Source organism: Lycium ferocissimum, chromosome 2, assembly GCF_029784015.1.
Source record: "Lycium ferocissimum isolate CSIRO_LF1 chromosome 2, AGI_CSIRO_Lferr_CH_V1, whole genome shotgun sequence".
Lineage (NCBI taxonomy): Eukaryota > Viridiplantae > Streptophyta > Magnoliopsida > Solanales > Solanaceae > Lycium > Lycium ferocissimum.
The window spans coordinates 58462553-58480450 of NC_081343.1; the positions used below are offsets into that span (position 1 = coordinate 58462553).

At 37.0% G+C, this 17898-nt stretch overlaps 2 protein-coding genes across 3 annotated transcripts; one reads left to right on the forward strand and one right to left on the reverse strand.

Annotated features, from left to right (window-relative positions):
* The first annotated feature begins 3505 nt into the window (after window positions 1-3505).
* On the forward strand, window positions 3506-17759 carry LOC132046329 (heat shock 70 kDa protein 16). 2 transcript variants are annotated; one of them, XR_009412685.1, is made up of 11 exons: window positions 3506-3669; window positions 3885-5204; window positions 6046-6258; window positions 13470-13565; window positions 13683-13751; window positions 14399-14599; window positions 15166-15312; window positions 15407-15535; window positions 15615-15745; window positions 17177-17389; window positions 17533-17759. XR_009412685.1 is itself a non-coding variant. In XM_059436925.1 (10 exons), exons 2-10 carry the CDS (start codon window positions 4035-4037, stop codon window positions 17280-17282), a joined length of 2262 nt encoding a protein of 753 aa, XP_059292908.1. In that variant the 5' UTR covers window positions 3506-3669; window positions 3885-4034; the 3' UTR covers window positions 17283-17759. The 2 variants fall into 2 exon arrangements, 1 of the variants encoding a protein (XP_059292908.1); XM_059436925.1 differs by having other exon boundaries at window positions 17177-17759.
* LOC132046330 (uncharacterized) lies at window positions 10587-11876 on the reverse strand. Its single transcript, XM_059436926.1, has 2 exons — window positions 11202-11876; window positions 10587-10898 (listed from the first exon to the last, which is right to left on the reverse strand). The coding sequence occupies exons 1-2, from the start codon at window positions 11587-11589 to the stop codon at window positions 10864-10866; spliced, it is 423 nt and encodes a 140-aa protein (XP_059292909.1). The 5' UTR covers window positions 11590-11876; the 3' UTR covers window positions 10587-10863.
* Window positions 17760-17898: the final 139 nt, after the last annotated feature.

Below are 17898 nucleotides of genomic sequence, written 5' to 3' on the forward strand. Positions count from 1 at the left end.
CACATCTTCTTCCGATAATGGGGTACGCGCAAGGCGTGGGGTATTGCGGGTCCAAGCATAACTTTGCTAATTCCTTCGCATTGTATACAGATGGGGGCATAGCGAAGTTACATGAACAAATGTCATCTGGACACAAATTCACCCTTTGGTACAGCGATACGATAACAGATTGATGACATGACTTCGACCAAAAAAAAAAAGTTTGCCTTATAAGGCAAAGTTAAAATTTTATATACATATAAATGAACTTTTAGTTATGTTTAACTTGAAGAGTCTCTGCTTGGGAAAAACATTTACTATGAGGGCGGACTTTTGGTTATGCGGGATAAGGCTGCTTTAACTTTTCTTAAAGATTGTATGCTGGATCTGGCTGTCTGACTCACAGTGCGCCTGGTCCCAAGACCACGAATATGAGGCAAAATTTAAAGACCACAAATATGAGGCGAAAATTTAAAGACCCTTGAGCCTGAGTGACAAGAGCAAGACCACTGACGAAAAAGGCAATAGCCATAAAAAATGTTGGCTCATCTGTGTAACTGTGAGCACAACAACTGGTGCACCGGCGGCCATGACAAAAACCATGACAACATATAACGACCAATCATACCAAAAGAAGATGCTAGCTTTCTTTGTGAAAAAGTTAACCCGCTTAACTTACGCAAGGCCAGGTGATTTTGTAAGTTTTTTTATATTTGTTATTATTATTTGATTTACGTGAAAACCGACGATGTAAACTTTCTTTTGTTCATCAAGATGCTCCCACATGAACATCGCGACATTTTCAACGACAACAACGCATGCCGTGTTAAAGTATCAAGAATGACACCGTTCGCTCAGATGGCATTCGGAAATCGGGGAAAAAATGCTCGTTTATACCAAGGTGGAAGGCATTTATAGATTCAAAAGGTTTGAAAGAGGGAGACATCTAGAGATTTGGGTGTGTAAATGTGAGTGTGGAGATGGCATAGGATTTCATGTATTTAAAAAAGAAGATAGAGATCATAAATATTGATTAGTAGATCTCTTATTATTCAATTGTCTATGTTTAACATGTCCATATATGCTACTATTTTGATTAAGACAATGATTAATGTTATGTGGATGTGATTTTGATTTTTAATTTTAATTTCGGATAAATACTTGAAAACACCTTAACATCAAACTTCTCTTCATTCATACATGATAAAATAGATGTATATGTAGAAAATTTGCCATAACAAAAGGCAAACAAAACATAACATAGCCGAGACACTACCACCACTACCACTATCTATGGCAATTTGATTTTTCCATTGTTTGAATTGCCACTACGGAATATAAAACTTATGAACACAACAACAACACAAACAACAAAACAAAATGAAATTCTACGGAACTGCCCTTTAGTCTTCCTTGTGTCTTCGGGTCCATCAACCTCGACCAAACCCATGTCAACACTAAGCCCGAATATTATCGTTAGTAAGTGGATCTCATCCAATTCCATCTTCAAACTCCGATATTGCGCCGAATTCCTTCTAAATCTTAATTTTGTTAACCAATTTTGGGAGGATAAATTTTGATCTTGGATCAACCATCTCTCCCTCCAAATAAAAACTTGCATTTGAGCACGAAAATAGCAAAACAGCATAATTTTACAAATTTAATTTTCAATAAATCAAAAATGAGAGCAAGACCACACCATGTGGGGACAAGACGATTTCTTAACTGAGGTTGTTTTTAGACCAAGAAGTTTGTATTTGCAACAAATTCCGTGTTGACATTGGACCACGGTTCTAAGCATGTGATCAACTCATCCCATACACATCGACCAAGGTCAATTTTTTCCATAACAAACCCTAAGAAATGAAAAATGACTAAATATGAGCAAGAATCACTCAAGAAATTTAAAACAATAAATTTCACATGAACGAAAATTTAAAGAGAAATAAATGAGAAATAAACCTAGCTAACGAACCTCTTTCCAACGATTGGAGCGATTAAGGTGTTGATTTTTAGAGGTATAACGATTGGAGTGGTTGATTATGGAGGCATTGCTTTTTGACAAAAAAATGGAGATGGGTATTAAATGGGTGAAGAAGAAGATAGTAACGTTTGGTGTAAAAATGGAGGGAGTTCAAATTAATCTACACATAAACGTCATCTACGCGATCGGTTAGTGGCGCTCCAAAACACGTCACATGTACTTTCTTTTTTAAAGGCTATAACGCGCGACGGTGTATTCGCGCGTATTTGTCCATCGCAAAAAGGGGCATTTTTAATACGAAAAAAATTTGGTGGGGTAATGAGTCCAACGCAAAGGTTAGGTGTGTAGTTGGCATTTTAGTTGGCCAAACGTTGAAATTATTTTGTTATCTCTTCTTTTTACTTCTTTTCGTCACGACAATGGATGATGGTGATCCGTGATCATCTAAAGATAGACATGGTCGACTTTTAACAGATAATAGCCTTGTGTAACGACTATCAGCAATTGGCCAAACTAAAATAACACATCCACGCGAATCACGATATTTACGCCAAGTTTTTTGGAACTAAAATTTGAAAAAATCTATTATGCTACTTTGAAATTGGTTTAAGGATATTGATGCATTAGCATCGAACTAAAATGAACCCTTATACTAACTGCACGTCAACGAATCGATCGAATTGACTTTTTACATCAATACAAAAAGCATAGGAAAGAGTCCAATCAAATTGTATAATGATCATAAGACCAAATTAAAAGACTATAATTTTAGCTTTATCTAATAAGTCATTTTGTAGACACGCAATAACATATAGATTTTGAAAAATATATATATATATTGATCTTTGATCTTTACGGTGAACACTCCAAAGATGATCAATTTACTCTTGGATTGTTCCGTTAAGTATCTAGCACCCTCTTAGTAGGATCACAATCTTGGAATGACTCGTGTGATTCAAATTTGGAGCTATAATGCTTATCAAAAGAACATACGATTCGTCTTGAACAAATTAATCTCACAATTTCAACACATAGATTTAATTATATTCTACACCTAAAACTAGATATTTATCATTATAAATAATATTAATTAAATTACATTTGAAATACAAATACTCATCTCTACAAATTTAAAATTTATATAAGATGACGGATATAATTCAACATAATATTAGATCAAGTAGAGATTTTAGATACAAGTCTCATCTCATCATCACATATCTATAAAATATTTTAATATTTACTAAATAAAAAAATCAATAAATAATTCAGACAAGACAATTTACACGATCTCTGGCAATACATACTCCGATTACACAATTCAATCATATTTCTTGCCTTCTTAATGTTTCATTTTCACCTTCAACTTTGAATGAAAAAATGAAGAAGATAGAATTAAAGTAAATGGTCAGACAAAGGAAAGGAGAATAATTAATACTACTTCTATATCAAATGAAAAATAAATATGAAAGGTTGATATATTTCTTTTTCCCAAAGTTATTACATTGTAGAAAATAAAAATAAAAAACGTAAGAGTGAAAAGCGTAATGTGGGTGTAGACAAACGAATAAAGGAATTATATTTTCAAAAATTCCGCTTTCTTTCTTTCTTTCTTTCATCCGACGTGCAATTCGGAGACTTTCCCTTTCTTTCATCCATACAAGACCACCAAGCTTCTCCATTGTTAGGGTTTCCTCTCAAATCAGGTACCTTACATTTCCACCTCCCACATCCATTTTATAATTCCTAACTACGTATTCTACAAGTAAATACGTATTATATTTATTGATTTTCCTTTGTTTTTTTTTTTTGGTGGTTGCTCGATTGATTTTCAGCTTCAAATGCTTTGTTCATTGATGGTATCAATGTAATTTTGGTGAATTTCACGTTGAATTTTGGTTATCATGCTTTTTTTTTTCAGGTTTGATTGGTGAACTTTGGAAAGTTTTGTGTTGTGGTATGTGATGTCATGATTTGGAAATAGGTATTAGGTCTGCCTTGATTTGTGGATAGAGCTTTGTTGTTTTGTGGTTGGGATTGTTGAAGGCTATATAGCTAACTTTTGTTGGAAATGAGTGTAGTTGGTTTTGATGTTGGAAATGAAAATTGTGTTATCGGAGTTGCGAAGCAAAGGGGAATTGATGTGATATTAAATGATGAATCGAATCGAGAGACACCAGCAGTGGTGTCGTTTGGTGACAAACAAAGGTTCATTGGCTCGGCTGGAGCTGCATCGGCTACTATGAACCCGAGATCGACTATTTCACAGGTTAAGAGGTTGATTGGTAGGAAATATAGGGAGCTTTCTGTTCAAAAGGACCTGAAATTGCTTCCGTTTGCGACATCTGAGGGACCAGATGGTGGGGTTTTGATTCATTTGCAGTACATGGATGAGAAGCAGAGTTTCACTCCTGTTCAGATTATGGCGATGCTATTTGCACATTTGAAGCAAATTGCTGAGAAGAATCTTGAAACAGATGTTTCGGATTGTGTTATTGGCATACCTTCGTACTTCACGGATTTACAGCGACGTGCTTATTTATATGCAGCGGAAATCGCTGGGTTGAAGCCATTGAGATTGATGCATGACGGCACTGCAACTGCACTGGGTTATGGAATATACAAGACTGATTTTTCAGCTGGGGGTCCAACAAATGTTGTGTTTGTTGATGTTGGTCATTGTGATACACAAGTTGTTGTAGCATCTTTTGAACCTGGTCATATGAAGATATTGTCTCATGCTTTTGATAGTGACTTGGGGGGGAGAGACTTTGACGAAGTTTTATTCAGACATTTTGCTGCAAATTTCAAGGAACAGTACAATATTGATGTTTATTCAAATGCTAGGGCTTCTATAAGATTGAGGGCTGCATGTGAGAAACTGAAAAAAGTTTTAAGTGCAAATCCAGAGGCTCCGCTTAATATTGAGTGCTTGATGGATGAGAAAGATGTAAAAGGTTTCATCAAAAGAGAGGACTTTGAGAAACTTTCATCAGATTTATTGGAGAGGATAAGCGTTCCTTGTCGTAAAGCTTTGCATGATTCTGGGTTGACTGCAGACAGGATTCATACTCTTGAGCTTGTAGGATCAGGTTCTCGAATTCCAGCCATGGGAAGAATTTTAAATTCTGTATTCAGAAAAGAACCGGGGCGGACAATAAATGCTAGTGAGTGCGTAGCACGTGGATGTGCTCTTCAATGTGCAATGCTCAGCCCTATATTTCGTGTTAGGGAGTACGAGGTTTGTGATGTAAACTAATACTTATGATCAATATGGCTGTGAATTCCTTTCAGCTTCTTAATCCTGTTTGCATTTAATTTGCCCAAATTAGATTAAAAGTTCAATTTGGAAGGCTTATTCCTTCCTCAAAAGGGGTGTTTAGTTTTAATGGCCCGGGAAACAAGAATTTCTATGCTCTCATCGGCTGGTTTTACTTTACTTTCTCAATTAATGTGATAAATATGGTTATGATGTTAAATGACTCAAGTTTTTCTTCTCTTTTTTCTCTGTTTATTTTTCAATTCACATCTCTTTTTATCGGGAGTTTGGAGTTCTATGATGTAAAAACTCTATTTGTATAAACAATCTCATCCATGGCTATAGACCATTCTAGAAGATTCATCACTGAAATAGTATTCCAGCAGTTATAGAGCAAATATCAGAAAAACAACCTTGATTAATGAATGAAGACATGAAGAAATGGAAGATTCATTAGACTACAAAGACCATGGAGAAATTAAGTGACCTTACCATGGAGGATTTTTTTGATAAGCAGTAAAAAGAGAAAGAATTATTGTGCATTGAGATCACTTATTTCTTCTGTGTCATAACGGTGACTTTTACTGCTTAAGGATCGTCATGCATAGATATCCAAAGCCTAAAATTCATCTCACAACCACTATCTTGAAAAGCAACAATACAAAACAATGTCCAGAGAATAATAGGAACAGAACATAAGTGTACCAAGTCCTGACTTTGGCATGAACATTGTTTTGCTGCATAAAATTTTATTTATCTAATCATTTGAAGTACGATTATTGGTTTCATCATTATTGTGAGTTCGGAAATCTTTCATTTGCAGGTTCAGGATTCATTTCCTTTCTCCATTGGGTTTGCATCTGATGAGGGTCCAGTTTGCACCCTATCAAATGGCATATTGTTTCCAAAGGGCCACAGTTTTCCAAGCATGAAAGTGCTCACATTGCAAAGGAGCAGCAGTTTCCACTTGGAAGCATTCTACGCTAACCAGAATGAGTTGCCACCTGGTGTATCCGATAAAATAAGCAAATTTACGGTATATTTTACTTTACCTCTTTTAACTAATAGGAAAACTTCTATCCTCAAGGATTTTCTTGATTATGTTAGAAATGATTTTGGATAGTTGGATTATTCTACTCTAGTTATACCTGAAGTTCTAGTTGCTGAGGTTACGACTTAAAGATCTCTCAGCATCCTATTTGCCCTAGCCCATGAAACCACCTTTGAGAACTTACGCACAACAGAACATTATATCATTTGTTACATACTTGGTCTTCTAACCCAATGGGTTGTCGACTTTCCTTTTTGGTTTGCTCCCAATATCGCATCCCTTGAAGGAGAAGTTTTCTGTTGATGGATTTTTCGATATATCTTTATATCATATTTCTGAAAAGGTAAGGAGACAGCAAAAGAAAAGGTAAAATTCAATAAATAAACTTTATGTCTATAGGGAGTATTAGATATTGAACTGTTTTGCTGTATGTTTAAATAACTGCATGCACTACCCAGCAGCTTTGCATATTTTATGTCGCTAAATCTTGGTGATCTTCTCTATTTAACGAATGAGGAGCCCGCTTTAAAAGCGTCCTCCCACAAGCAGTTTTGCGCTCCTATGTGTGCCCCAGAAAAAGTAAGACAGTACATTGAACTTAATCTGTCGGCTAAATTTGAACAATCTTGGGTATACAATTGGATTACACGTGTTCTTAGCTAATGTGCATCAGCCTATTTCGAATTCAAGATTTTCAAAACTAGACATTGGTGGTGAGCCACCACATAAACCTCTGATCCGTTGCACAGTTTGTACTACAACTGCAGTCTTTTCTGATCAACACAACCCACAAAATAAACATGTGTATATCTATCCAAGAATGATTTTGTATCCCAAAAAACACATTTAGGTGGTTACCGTGACATCAAAGAGAAGTGTAGTAAATTGGAAATCATAATTGTGGTGGAATAGTGTGAGCGGTGTTTAAATAAACATGGTATTGAGGGACGAAGCAAAGGATACATTGGTGTTAATTGTAACAGTGTCGCGACGACGCGACCTCCATAGTTCCCTAAATATTTGGCTTTAGTCAGTTTCACTATAAACTCTTTGACCATGAGCATTCATTGGTTTACCTTCAAATGTTATACTTTTGCTATAATTGAAATATGTTCTCAAAGCTTCTTGTTATGCATTCCCTTGCAATTTTGTGGGCTCATAATGAGAACTTGCGAAACACCTCTTCTTTTTTGGCCGAAATGTTAATAAAATTTTATTACAGTTATAGAACCCAGGATTGACCTATTCCCTGAGGAGTTTAGTTGCCTCAGTTGAATTCTCTCACTGTCTAACTTGGAAAGCTTCAAGTTATAAATAAGAGAAGGGAGGTGGCATTTAGGGTCTAAATCTGTTTTTTAGGTCATTTGGGGCTTAATTCTTTACAGAGAGTTTCTGGACATCTGAGACTAATTCAGAGGTCATAATGGTTTTTGTTAGTGTTACACAAGACTGGCAAGAAAAATTACCGTCAATGTTGATGAAGACTTTGAGAAGAGAGATTTTATTAATTCTCAAGTGTGTCTATACAACCAATCACAGCGGTATTTATACACAAAACTGAAGCCTAACTAGGAAATATACAATTAAGGAAACAAGATAAAATCTCTATAATAATGGAAACTAAATCAGATAATAATCTGTCTAATTATGATTTAGAATCTGATCATATCAAAATCATATCAGGATCTGATCCAATCTTAATAGAATCAGATTTGTCAACACTCCCCCTCAAGTTGGTGCATAGATATCACACATGCCCAACTTGCAAACTAAGTTGTGATAGGTTCTATGCTAAGCCCTTTAGTGAAAACATCAGCTAGCTGCTTGCTGGATGTCACATGGAACAGGCTTGATGAAGTGTCGATCAATTTCAATGTGTTTTGTCCGATCATGTTGTACTGGATTATGGGCTATACTGATGGCTGCCTTGTTGTCACAGTACAAGGATAATTTATTATCTCCAGACATTTTCAGTTCTTCTAGTAGCTTTCGCAGCCACAGAAGTTCACAGACACCCTGAGCCATAGCTTTATACTCTGCTTCAGCAGTTGATCTAACAACTATACTTTGCTTCTTGCTTCTCCAAGTGACTAAGTTCCCTCCCACAAGTGTGCAATAACCAGTTGTAGACCTCCTATCATCTAGAGATCCGGCCCAATCAGCATATGTAAAAGCTTCTATATGGAGGTGACCACGTTTGGTGAAAAGAAGACCTTTTCCAGGAGCAGATTTCAAATATCGCAAAATGCAAAAGACAACTTGCATGTGAGAATCACGAGGATCATGCATGAACTGGCTTACCATGCTAACTGCATATGCTATGTCAGGTCTAGTGTGTGAAAGATAAATGAGTCTTCCAACCAATCTCTAATATCTTTGTTTATCAACCGACTCTCCTATCCCTGCTTGTAGCTTGTGGTTGCTCTCAATTGGTGTTCCTGCTGGTTTACAACCCAACATACCAGTTTCTTCCAAGAGATCTAGAATATATTTCCTCTGAGAAATGAAGATTCCTTTTCCTGATCTAGCCACTTCAATTCCCAAGAAATATTGCAGCTTCCCAGATCCTTGATATCAAACTCGTGAGCCAAAAGCTTCTTTAGCCGACCCATCTCTTCTTTGTCATCACCTGTCATCACTATGTCATCAACATAAACTATTAAAAGAGTGATCTTACCCTTGTGATGTCTTATAAAGAGAGTATGATCAGCATTGCTTTGTTGATAACCAAAAGAAAACATGGCTTTGCTGAATCTATCGAACCATGCTCTGGGAGATTGTTTTAGCCCATATAAAGCTTTCTTCAATCGACACACCTTTCCTTGACTTGTTTCATTATCAAATCCAGGAGGAATCTCCATATACTTCTTCTTCCAAGTCACCGTGTAAGAATGCATTTTTTACATCAAACTGCTGCAATTCCCAGTCAAGGTTGACTGCACAAGATAACAAGATTTTGATTGTGTTCATCTTTGCAACAGAAGCAAATGTTTCTTGGTAGTCCACTCCATATGTTTGAGTGAATCCCTTAGCTACCAATCTGGCCTTGAACCTCTCAATCGAACCATTGGCTTTATGTTTCACAGTGAACACCCACTTGCAGCCGACCAACTTCTTGTCTGGTGGAGGAACAACTAATTCCCAAGTCTTATTTTTTGCTAGAGCCTTCATTTCTTCAAACATTGCTTCTTTCCACTTGGGATTCTGAAAGCTTCCCTCCAATCCTGTGGTATAGACACAGAGGAAATGGACAAGGCAAAGGCTCTATAGGAAGGGGACAAGGAATCATAGGACACGAAGTTAGAAATAGGATGTTTGGTACAGGATCTGACCCCTTTTCTTTGAGCAATAGGTCTATCTAAATCATCAGAAGAATTAGAAATTAAAGATGACTCACCAGAAGAGAAGGATTCTTGGCAGGGAGTAGGTTTCATGATGGCTTCTTGTCTCTTGTTTCTCCTTGAATATCTCATCAAATCAGGTTTGTCCAGACGCCCAATAGTCTTTTCGTGAACAGTAGTCTCCCCTGAGCAGTACGTCTTACATCCTCCTGAACACTCTCTGATGGAATTCTCACCTAGAGTAATGTCATCAAGAAATCCAGAACCAGGTATCACCTCTTCTTTTTCATTATTCTCCCCCTAAGAGGTGATTGGGTTCCATTGAAGTAAGGTTCAGATTCTCTAAAAGTAACATCCATACTTACAAAATACTTCCTTGATGGAGGATAGTAACATCGATAACCTTTCTGTGTTGGAGAATACCCAAGAAACACACATTTATGCATTCCTACTATGAACAAAACAAACACACCCAAACACCTTTGGAGGAACAGTATAGACATTATTCCCTCGTAAAATCTCTAAAGGACTCTTAAAATTGAGTGCTTTGAGAGGCATTCTATTGATAAGATAAGCCGCTGCTAGAATTGCATCTCCCCAGTAAGGTTTTGGGAGATTCATGGTGAACATGAGGGATCTAGCAACTTCCAACAAATGTCTATTTTCCCGTTCAGCCACTCCATTTTTTACTAGTGTAAGGACAACTAGTTTGGTGGATGATCCCGTTAGACTCCAAATAAGTACCAAATCGACTATCCATGTATTCAGTGCCATTATCAGTTCTCAAACTTTTTATCTTAGTTTCAAACTGAGTGCAAACCAACTTATGAAAAAGATTGAAAGCAAGAAAATACATCACTTTTTGCTTTTATCAGGTAAACCCAAGTCATTCTAGTGCAACAATCAATAAAAGTGACAAACCATCGATTACCGGACAGAGAGGCTGTCTGAGTAGGCCCCCAAACATCAGAATGGATAGTCATGAAAGGAACTGTGCTTTTATTATTACTTGACGGATAAGAGTTTCTAGTATGTTTGGCATACTCACAAGCGTCACAAAACAAAGATTCAACCTGAATCCTAGAAAACAAACTAGGATATAGTTTTTCTAAAATAAAAAAAGGATGGATGCCCCAACCGCCTATGCCACCGTATTATTTCTTCATTGGCATTCTTATTTTCTCCAAAAAAGCCTTGACATAGAACATCACTTTGATTCCTCTCCAACATATATAAGCCATCATGCACTCTACCACTGCCAATCCTCTTCCCTGTTTGAAGATCCTGAAAGACACAATGATCAGGAAAAAAACTCAATTTTGCAGTTTAGAGCTTTGGTAGTGGCGCTTACTGATAAAAGGTTACCTGGAAACTGAGGTACATGAAGTACAGAAGATAGCTGAATATTGGGAGCACAAAAAGCAGAACCCGTTCCAGCTATCGGGGAAAGAGAACCATCGGCTATTCTAACATTGTCTGTTTTTAGACATGGAGAGTAGTTAAGAAGTTCTTTAGAGGAGCCTGTCATGTGTCTATTCGCACCAGAATCAATAATCCATGAATTAAGATGAGCAGTAAAAGCAGTACCTGACTTCACCAAATTAGATGTTGCACTAGAGGAAGAGTCAAGTTGCGACAAAAAGGACTTGAGATGCTTGAGTTCACTAGGAGAGAGAAATTCACCAGAGGTTGTCTCCTTAGATGACTCTACTGTCTCTGACAAATTTGCTTGAGCTCTCATTGAGTTGACTTGTTTTCCTCCACGACCTCTAGAGGGTCGACCATGTAACTTCCAGCAAGTTTCCTTGGTGTGGCGTGGCTTCCCACAATAATCACAATGTAAGTGATCTTTATCATAATTGGTAGCCTTTATGTGCTCCCGAAAATCACTAGCGTTCAATCCAGACTTCTCAATTGGTATTGTGTAATCACTAGCAGTCAACCCAGACTTCTCTATTGGTGTTGTGTAGAGCATAGCACTCCTTCCGCTTTCTTCCTGCTGGACATAGGAATAGGTTTCCTCAAGAGAAGGAAAAGGGGTTTTACCAAGTACTTGAACCCTTATCTGGTCAAATTCGTGGTTCAACCCGGCCAAGAAATCATAGATCCGCTCCTTTTCAACAAGTTTCTGGAACTTTACTGCATCCTGAGTACAATCTGCTTGGAAGTCTTGATAATAATCTAGCTCTTGCCACAAACCACTCAATTAAGAAAAATACTGAGAAATTGACATCTCACCTTGCTTTGTGCCATGGACTTTGTTATGGATCTCAAAGATCTGAGCATCATTCCCCATGCTTGAGTAGGTGGGCTTAGTTGCATTCCAGATTTTTTCAGCAGTGTCTAGCAATAGATATTGTCTGGTAATCTGGGGTTGCATAGAGTTGATAAGCCATGCCATGACAAGCTAATTCTCTGAGTCCCACTGGCTGTAGGTGGGATCAGAGGAAGCTGGTTTTTTCTTATCCCCATTAATGTACCCCTGCAACTTTCTAGCTTTGATAAATAATAAACTGGATCTAGACCAAGCAAGGTAAGTGGTACTACCATCAAGTTTCACAGGGCTAATCTGTAGGTGTGGATTAGTTTCTGACATGGTGGCAAGAAAAAGACTAGAACAGGAGAAAACAAAAGGAAAATTAGAGAATTTTTTTTTTTACAGCGGCTCAATAGTGCGGGAGAGAGGAAACTCTATCTCCTAAAAAGGCACGAGCTCTGATACCATGAAGACTTTGAGAAGAGATTTTATTAATTCTCAAGTGTGTCTATACAACCAATCACAGAGGTATTTATACACAAAACTGAAGCCTAACTAGGAAATATACAATTAAGGAAACAAGATAAAATCTCTATAATAATGGAAACTAAATCAGATAATAATCTGTCTAATTATGATTTAGAATCTGATCATATCAAAATCATATCAGGATCTGATCCAATCTTAATAGAATCAGATTTGTCAACAGTTGATAGTCTTTTAAGCATGTTAAGAAAATGGATCTTGGTTCTGACTGAATCCCAATAAGTAGCTCATGGCGTGAGGATTTGTTATATGCCTCAAGCCATATAATGAGACAAAAGAACAACCAATGTGGGATACTTTAACATCCCTTCGCACACCTAAGCTTGGACATTTGGAACCCGCACAACATAATATAGGGGCCCAATACTGGATAAACCAAGAATAGAGATGAGTCTGGCTCTGATACCAGGCTGAATTCTGCGAACATCTTGTTTTAAAGCCTAAGTTGTTAGAGAGAATATATTTAGTTAGTTAGTTATATTACAACACAGTACAAACAATAACAAAAAAAGATAAGAGACCATAATTATTATAAATATTTCATAATTTTCAATTGGAGGACAGGAAGATGGCTTTCCACTATCTATTTCCCTGAGAGCTCACTAACATGGTGCATGTTAAATGTTATTCTCATGTTGAATATGATCAAAGGACGTCTTTTAATTAGGTCCTCTGTGCTGTATTGCATCTACCAGGGTCTAATCTTATGCTTTAGAAGGGGTTATCAAAGATCTGTGTCTTTTCAAATCTCTGTGGTCGGTGAGTCTAGAATCTGAGAATATTTGTAGCATTAAGTTTGTCTTTCCTTTCTTAAGAAGGCAGGTTATCCATCTTCTGCTTCCTTGCTGAATCTCGATATGCATCAGTTTGAGGCGGATGCTTACCTTTAAAAATAGTTTAGTTTGGGCAGTTCTAGTAACTAAAATTGATGCCAGAGACATGCCATTGCTAAGTGTCTTAAGAATTTGAAATTCATGCTCTCATCCTTAATGCCAAGTTGACTCCTCCAGTTTGTCAGTTAATCTCACACTGTATTTTTTTTCTTTTGTCAGATTGGCCCATTCCAGATTCCTCATTCTGAAAAAGCAAAGATCAAAGTCAAAATTCAGTTAAACCTCCATGGAATTGTTGCAGTAGAATCGGCCTGTGTAAGTACCAAATTCATAGTATGGAAATTCATTACTGCATTTTGTCATCACTTCAGCTGATCCAACTAACTTGAAGATGTAACTCGAGGTTGTTACTGCATTTTGTCATCTCTTCAGCTGATCAAAGATCAAACAAGTCATTCTACGTCGGAAAATAATGTTGATACTCATGCAGAAAATATGGAGGTAAGCACTTGTGAAGCTTCTGGTGTTATGCATGGTACTGATGATGGTTACTCTGCACATTCTGCTGTATCATTAGTTAGAACTTATATATATGTGCTGGTACTTCCACTGCTTAATTTGTGTCCTTTTTTTTGGTTCTGTTTTGACCACTGTGTTAAGACGACTGGTGGTTTTCTTCTTGTGGTTCCTTGGGCGCTCAAAGTTTAGTCCCTTCTCTCTAAGCATTTCAAATATTACAATAGCGGGATTCAAGTATTTCTTTCTTTTGGTTCAATTTTGTCAAACATTTTAGATATTCTTAACTATAAAATTGTAAATTATAAAACTTTTATGTACTGAATCTGCATTTCTGGAAGTGGCGAAACTGCATATTCACTCTCTCTTTCTCATTGATGTTGCAGTGTTGCCATTACTTTAGTTAGGGCATACTTTAGGGTAATTGATTATTTATTTTCGTTGAAAAGAAGTATACTTATCCAATGTCAGCTGATTAGATAATTTAGTCATAATTAGGACCTGACACTAGGACGTCAGCTAGTTGTTATTCCTTTTGTGCCCCGTATATTGTTCTTTGGTTGGAAATGTTCTGGCTATTTCAAATGTGTACTTGGCTACTTGTAAATGGAATGCTGTGGTTTTCTATGCAGGGAGATGATACAAGGAAAAGTAAGGCTGTTAAGAGACAGGATATTCCTGTCAGTGAAAGTATTGATGGTGGAATGACCCTCATGGAGCTATCCCAAGCTCAGGAAAAGGAATGCCAGTTAGCTGAGCAAGACATCAAGGTGGAGCGAACTAAAGATAAGAAAAACACCCTGGAGGCATATGTCTATGAAACTCGTAATAAGGTAGAATATCAAGTTTTAAGTCTCATAATTGTCTTTGCTTGAAAGACTGCCAGGAAAGTAGGTTAAAATGCCAATTTATTCAACTGATTTGTTTTCAGACTTTCAGGAAAGTAGGTTAAAATGCCAATTTATTCAACTGATTTGTTTCACACATTTAAGTTAAGAATACATCTTTAAAGGATATAACAGTTTTCATCTTTAAAATAATAAATTTTCATACTGAAGCAGAAGTTTAATGAATGATGAATGCATAAAATTGAAATTTTGCTTTCTCATTATCCGTACCGTTACAAGTCACATTCTTTCAATTTTTGGCGGAGCATTGAGTTTGCAGTATCACTTGCATTTTTAAATCTTTCTTCTGAGTAAGGTTGTTTTGGAAATACCACTATGTGACACTCATAAATTTAAAGTCTTTCTTTGGTACCTTGTCATTTTGTTACGGGAATGTGTCCTTTTCTAAATGTCAGTTTTAGATACACCGTTTGCCAATTTGGTTTTGGTTTTAGTTAATTGTTATCAGTATCTTGGTCCATTTCCTTTACTTTATGCATCTATTTGAATAGCTTTTGAATACCTACCGGAGCTTTGCTACGGATTCGGAGAGGGAGGGTATCTCTAGTAATCTACAACAGACTGAAGAGTGGCTCTATGAAGATGGAGATGATGAGTCTGAACATGTTTATGCGGAGAAGCTAGAGGATCTTAAAAAGGTTCTTGTCATTTGGTATTAGTTGCAGAATTTAGAATTTCTTTTCCAATGCCTATAACTGTTTGAAAGTGACTCAACCAAACATATATTATTAGATGGTGGATCCCGTGGAGCATCGGTATAAGGAAGAAGAGGCGCGGGCACAAGCAACACGAAATCTATTAAATAGCATTGTAGAACATCGGATGGCTGCAGGATCACTTCCTGCCAGTGAGAAAGACACTGTATGACCTTGTCTATATAGCATGCTACAGGTCACGGTTCCTTGTGACATTGTGATTAACCTGAACTTTTTCTTTGCAGGTCATTAACGAATGCCATAAAGCAGAGCAGTGGCTTCGAGATAAATCCCATCAGCAGGAGGCATTGCCCAGAAACGCTGATCCAGTATTGTGGTCTAGTGAAATCAAGAGAAAGACTGAAGCTTTTGAAGCGTATGTTCGCCATCTTAAAAACCTGCCTAACGAACATATGCTTCTTGTTTTCCACATCCTGGTTGTTAGACATCTTACAGTTGCATGTTTTCCGTACTTCATTCACCCATAAGATTTTTCCAAAACTTGATTTACTCTTTTTTCCGCCTTCAGTGAGTCCATGCTTAACTGACAAATTCACATGGTCATGATGTTCCTAACTGCATTCTTGGTTGCACAATGTTTTAGTTTGCCTGTCATCACAGAGGTGGAAAGATTTGATTGACCAGTGTTCATAGTTTAGGGGTTTAAACAACTAGGTTGCTTTGTTGACGTGATGAGAAAATATTTGTTACTATTATATATTGAAATTCTGAGCAGTTCAAGGTTTAATAGATTGAAAATACATGTTACATGCGAGTGACTTCTGAATTTACTAATTTCGGTTTAGAAACACAACCAAAATCCCTGTCAGTACTTTTGCATGATAAATGTTATAATCATAGATACGTGCATGTGTGTGTATGTCTACTCTATATATGTTGGTATGTATTTAGGTATACCCCACACCCACATATACACATTCCCTCTTTTTCAGACTTGAGAACGCTATCATTTTTAACTGTCTACACTTTATCACATATACATGTCGCTTCCCTGAAAGCAAAGCAACTCTGGTCTTACTCAGAGGCGGACCCAGGATTTTGACGCAGAGGGGGCACTAATGACCAAATGCCTTAATATTGACATGCAATTGATACGGTCAAAGTTTGGCGTGCAACTCTTTGAGAACTTAATAATTATGATAAGGAATTAGTGAAATAGTATAAATTTCAACATTGGAAGAAGGAGAATGTGTTTAGAATGGGGAAAAGATTTGATTTGGGGCTTTTTTTTTTGTTTGTGTTGGGGGTTTTTGTTTTTTTGGGGGGGGGGGGGGGGGGGGGGGGGGGTTTAAGGGAGGACCAAAGAATAAAGAAGAAGTAGTTGTGGGCTTATTAATTTATTTGTAGAGAATCTACAAAACAAACTCAACAAAAAAATAAAAACTAAACTACTATAGCCACGCTCCAACCCAGGTTTCATGTAAGGACATAAGGGACCCAACAACCAATTGCACCAAAGTAGTGGATATATCTCAGGGGTCCTTTTAAATATACATACGTTTTTTACGCAGTATACACCATATATATACAATGTTTTTCCGAGGTTAGCGGTGGCACGTGATCCCCCTCCTAATGGGGTGGGTCCGCCTCTGGTCTTACTTCTTAACACAAGTAGTTCAGATTTACGATTTATTGGTTCAGAGTTATGGTTAAGATAGAATAAGATCCTAGCAAGTGCCTCTTGAGAGAAATGCTGCTAATTGGGTTTGCTGCATCTTTTGTGTTTTCAAGCATCATCCTTTTTCTCTTTGCCTGATGTGCAATAATATTATGAAACACATTTCAGGATGTGCAAGCATGTAATGAGGCACAAGTCATCGCCCCAAAAAACTGAGGATGGCTCAGGTTCGGACCCCAGAAGTAAAAGGGAGGATGGCATGGATGTAGATTAAGCTGCATCAGAGACAAGTATGAGAGCAGGCATGACAAATGATCAAATCAATTGTTATTGAGGCTGAGAAAACCTCAGCTACTAGAGGCTTATTGCAAGTTATCTCTGGTACTTAAATCAAATCACATTCTTTATTTTGGTTATAATCTTTTGTTGTCTATGCAAATTTTGCTTTCTTCATGATGTGGATTCACTTCCCCAAGTCATTATGTTACCTTAGTGGCCTCAAAATATAAATTGATTATGTGCAGAGTTTCTGCTGCTTTTGTGGTTTTTAACCGCTTATAGGAGGGATCACACGCTGGAAACATTTTGTACTTGGACATTAAGAAAAAAGCTAAAGGTTTTCATCTGTTTTGTTCTCTGTTTTGAGTAGTGCAATAGCCTTAGGAGTTGTTTTGTTTGCGGATAAAGTTAGACAGGAATTGTAATGCAGAGATTGTAATGCATGGATAAAGAATCATTTGTATCTGGTGCACATGTTTTTCTGCGCAAATTTTTGGTATATTGTAGAGCATAAAAAAATGGGATATACAATATACAATAAAATTGTTTGCAGCCCTTGTTTGATAAGTAATTAAATAATTGGAAGCTGAAATCAAAGTTATTTTGATCTT

Excerpts from the sequence above, each read along its gene's own strand:
- LOC132046329 (XM_059436925.1), top strand. The coding sequence starts at position 4,035 with ATGAGTGTAGTTGGTTTTGATGTTGGAAATGAAAATTGTGTTATCGGA. Across the intron at positions 6,259-13,469 it reads ATAAAATAAGCAAATTTACG|ATTGGCCCATTCCAGATTCC; the intron begins GTATATTTTACT and ends TTCTTTTGTCAG. Across the intron at positions 15,536-15,614 it reads CTGCCAGTGAGAAAGACACT|GTCATTAACGAATGCCATAA; the intron begins GTATGACCTTGT and ends TTTTCTTTGCAG.
- LOC132046330 (XM_059436926.1), bottom strand. The coding sequence starts at position 11,589 with ATGCTCTACACAACACCAATAGAGAAGTCTGGGTTGACTGCTAGTGAT. Across the intron at positions 10,899-11,201 it reads ATCTAATTTGGTGAAGTCAG|GATCTTCAAACAGGGAAGAG; the intron begins GTACTGCTTTTA and ends TGTGTCTTTCAG.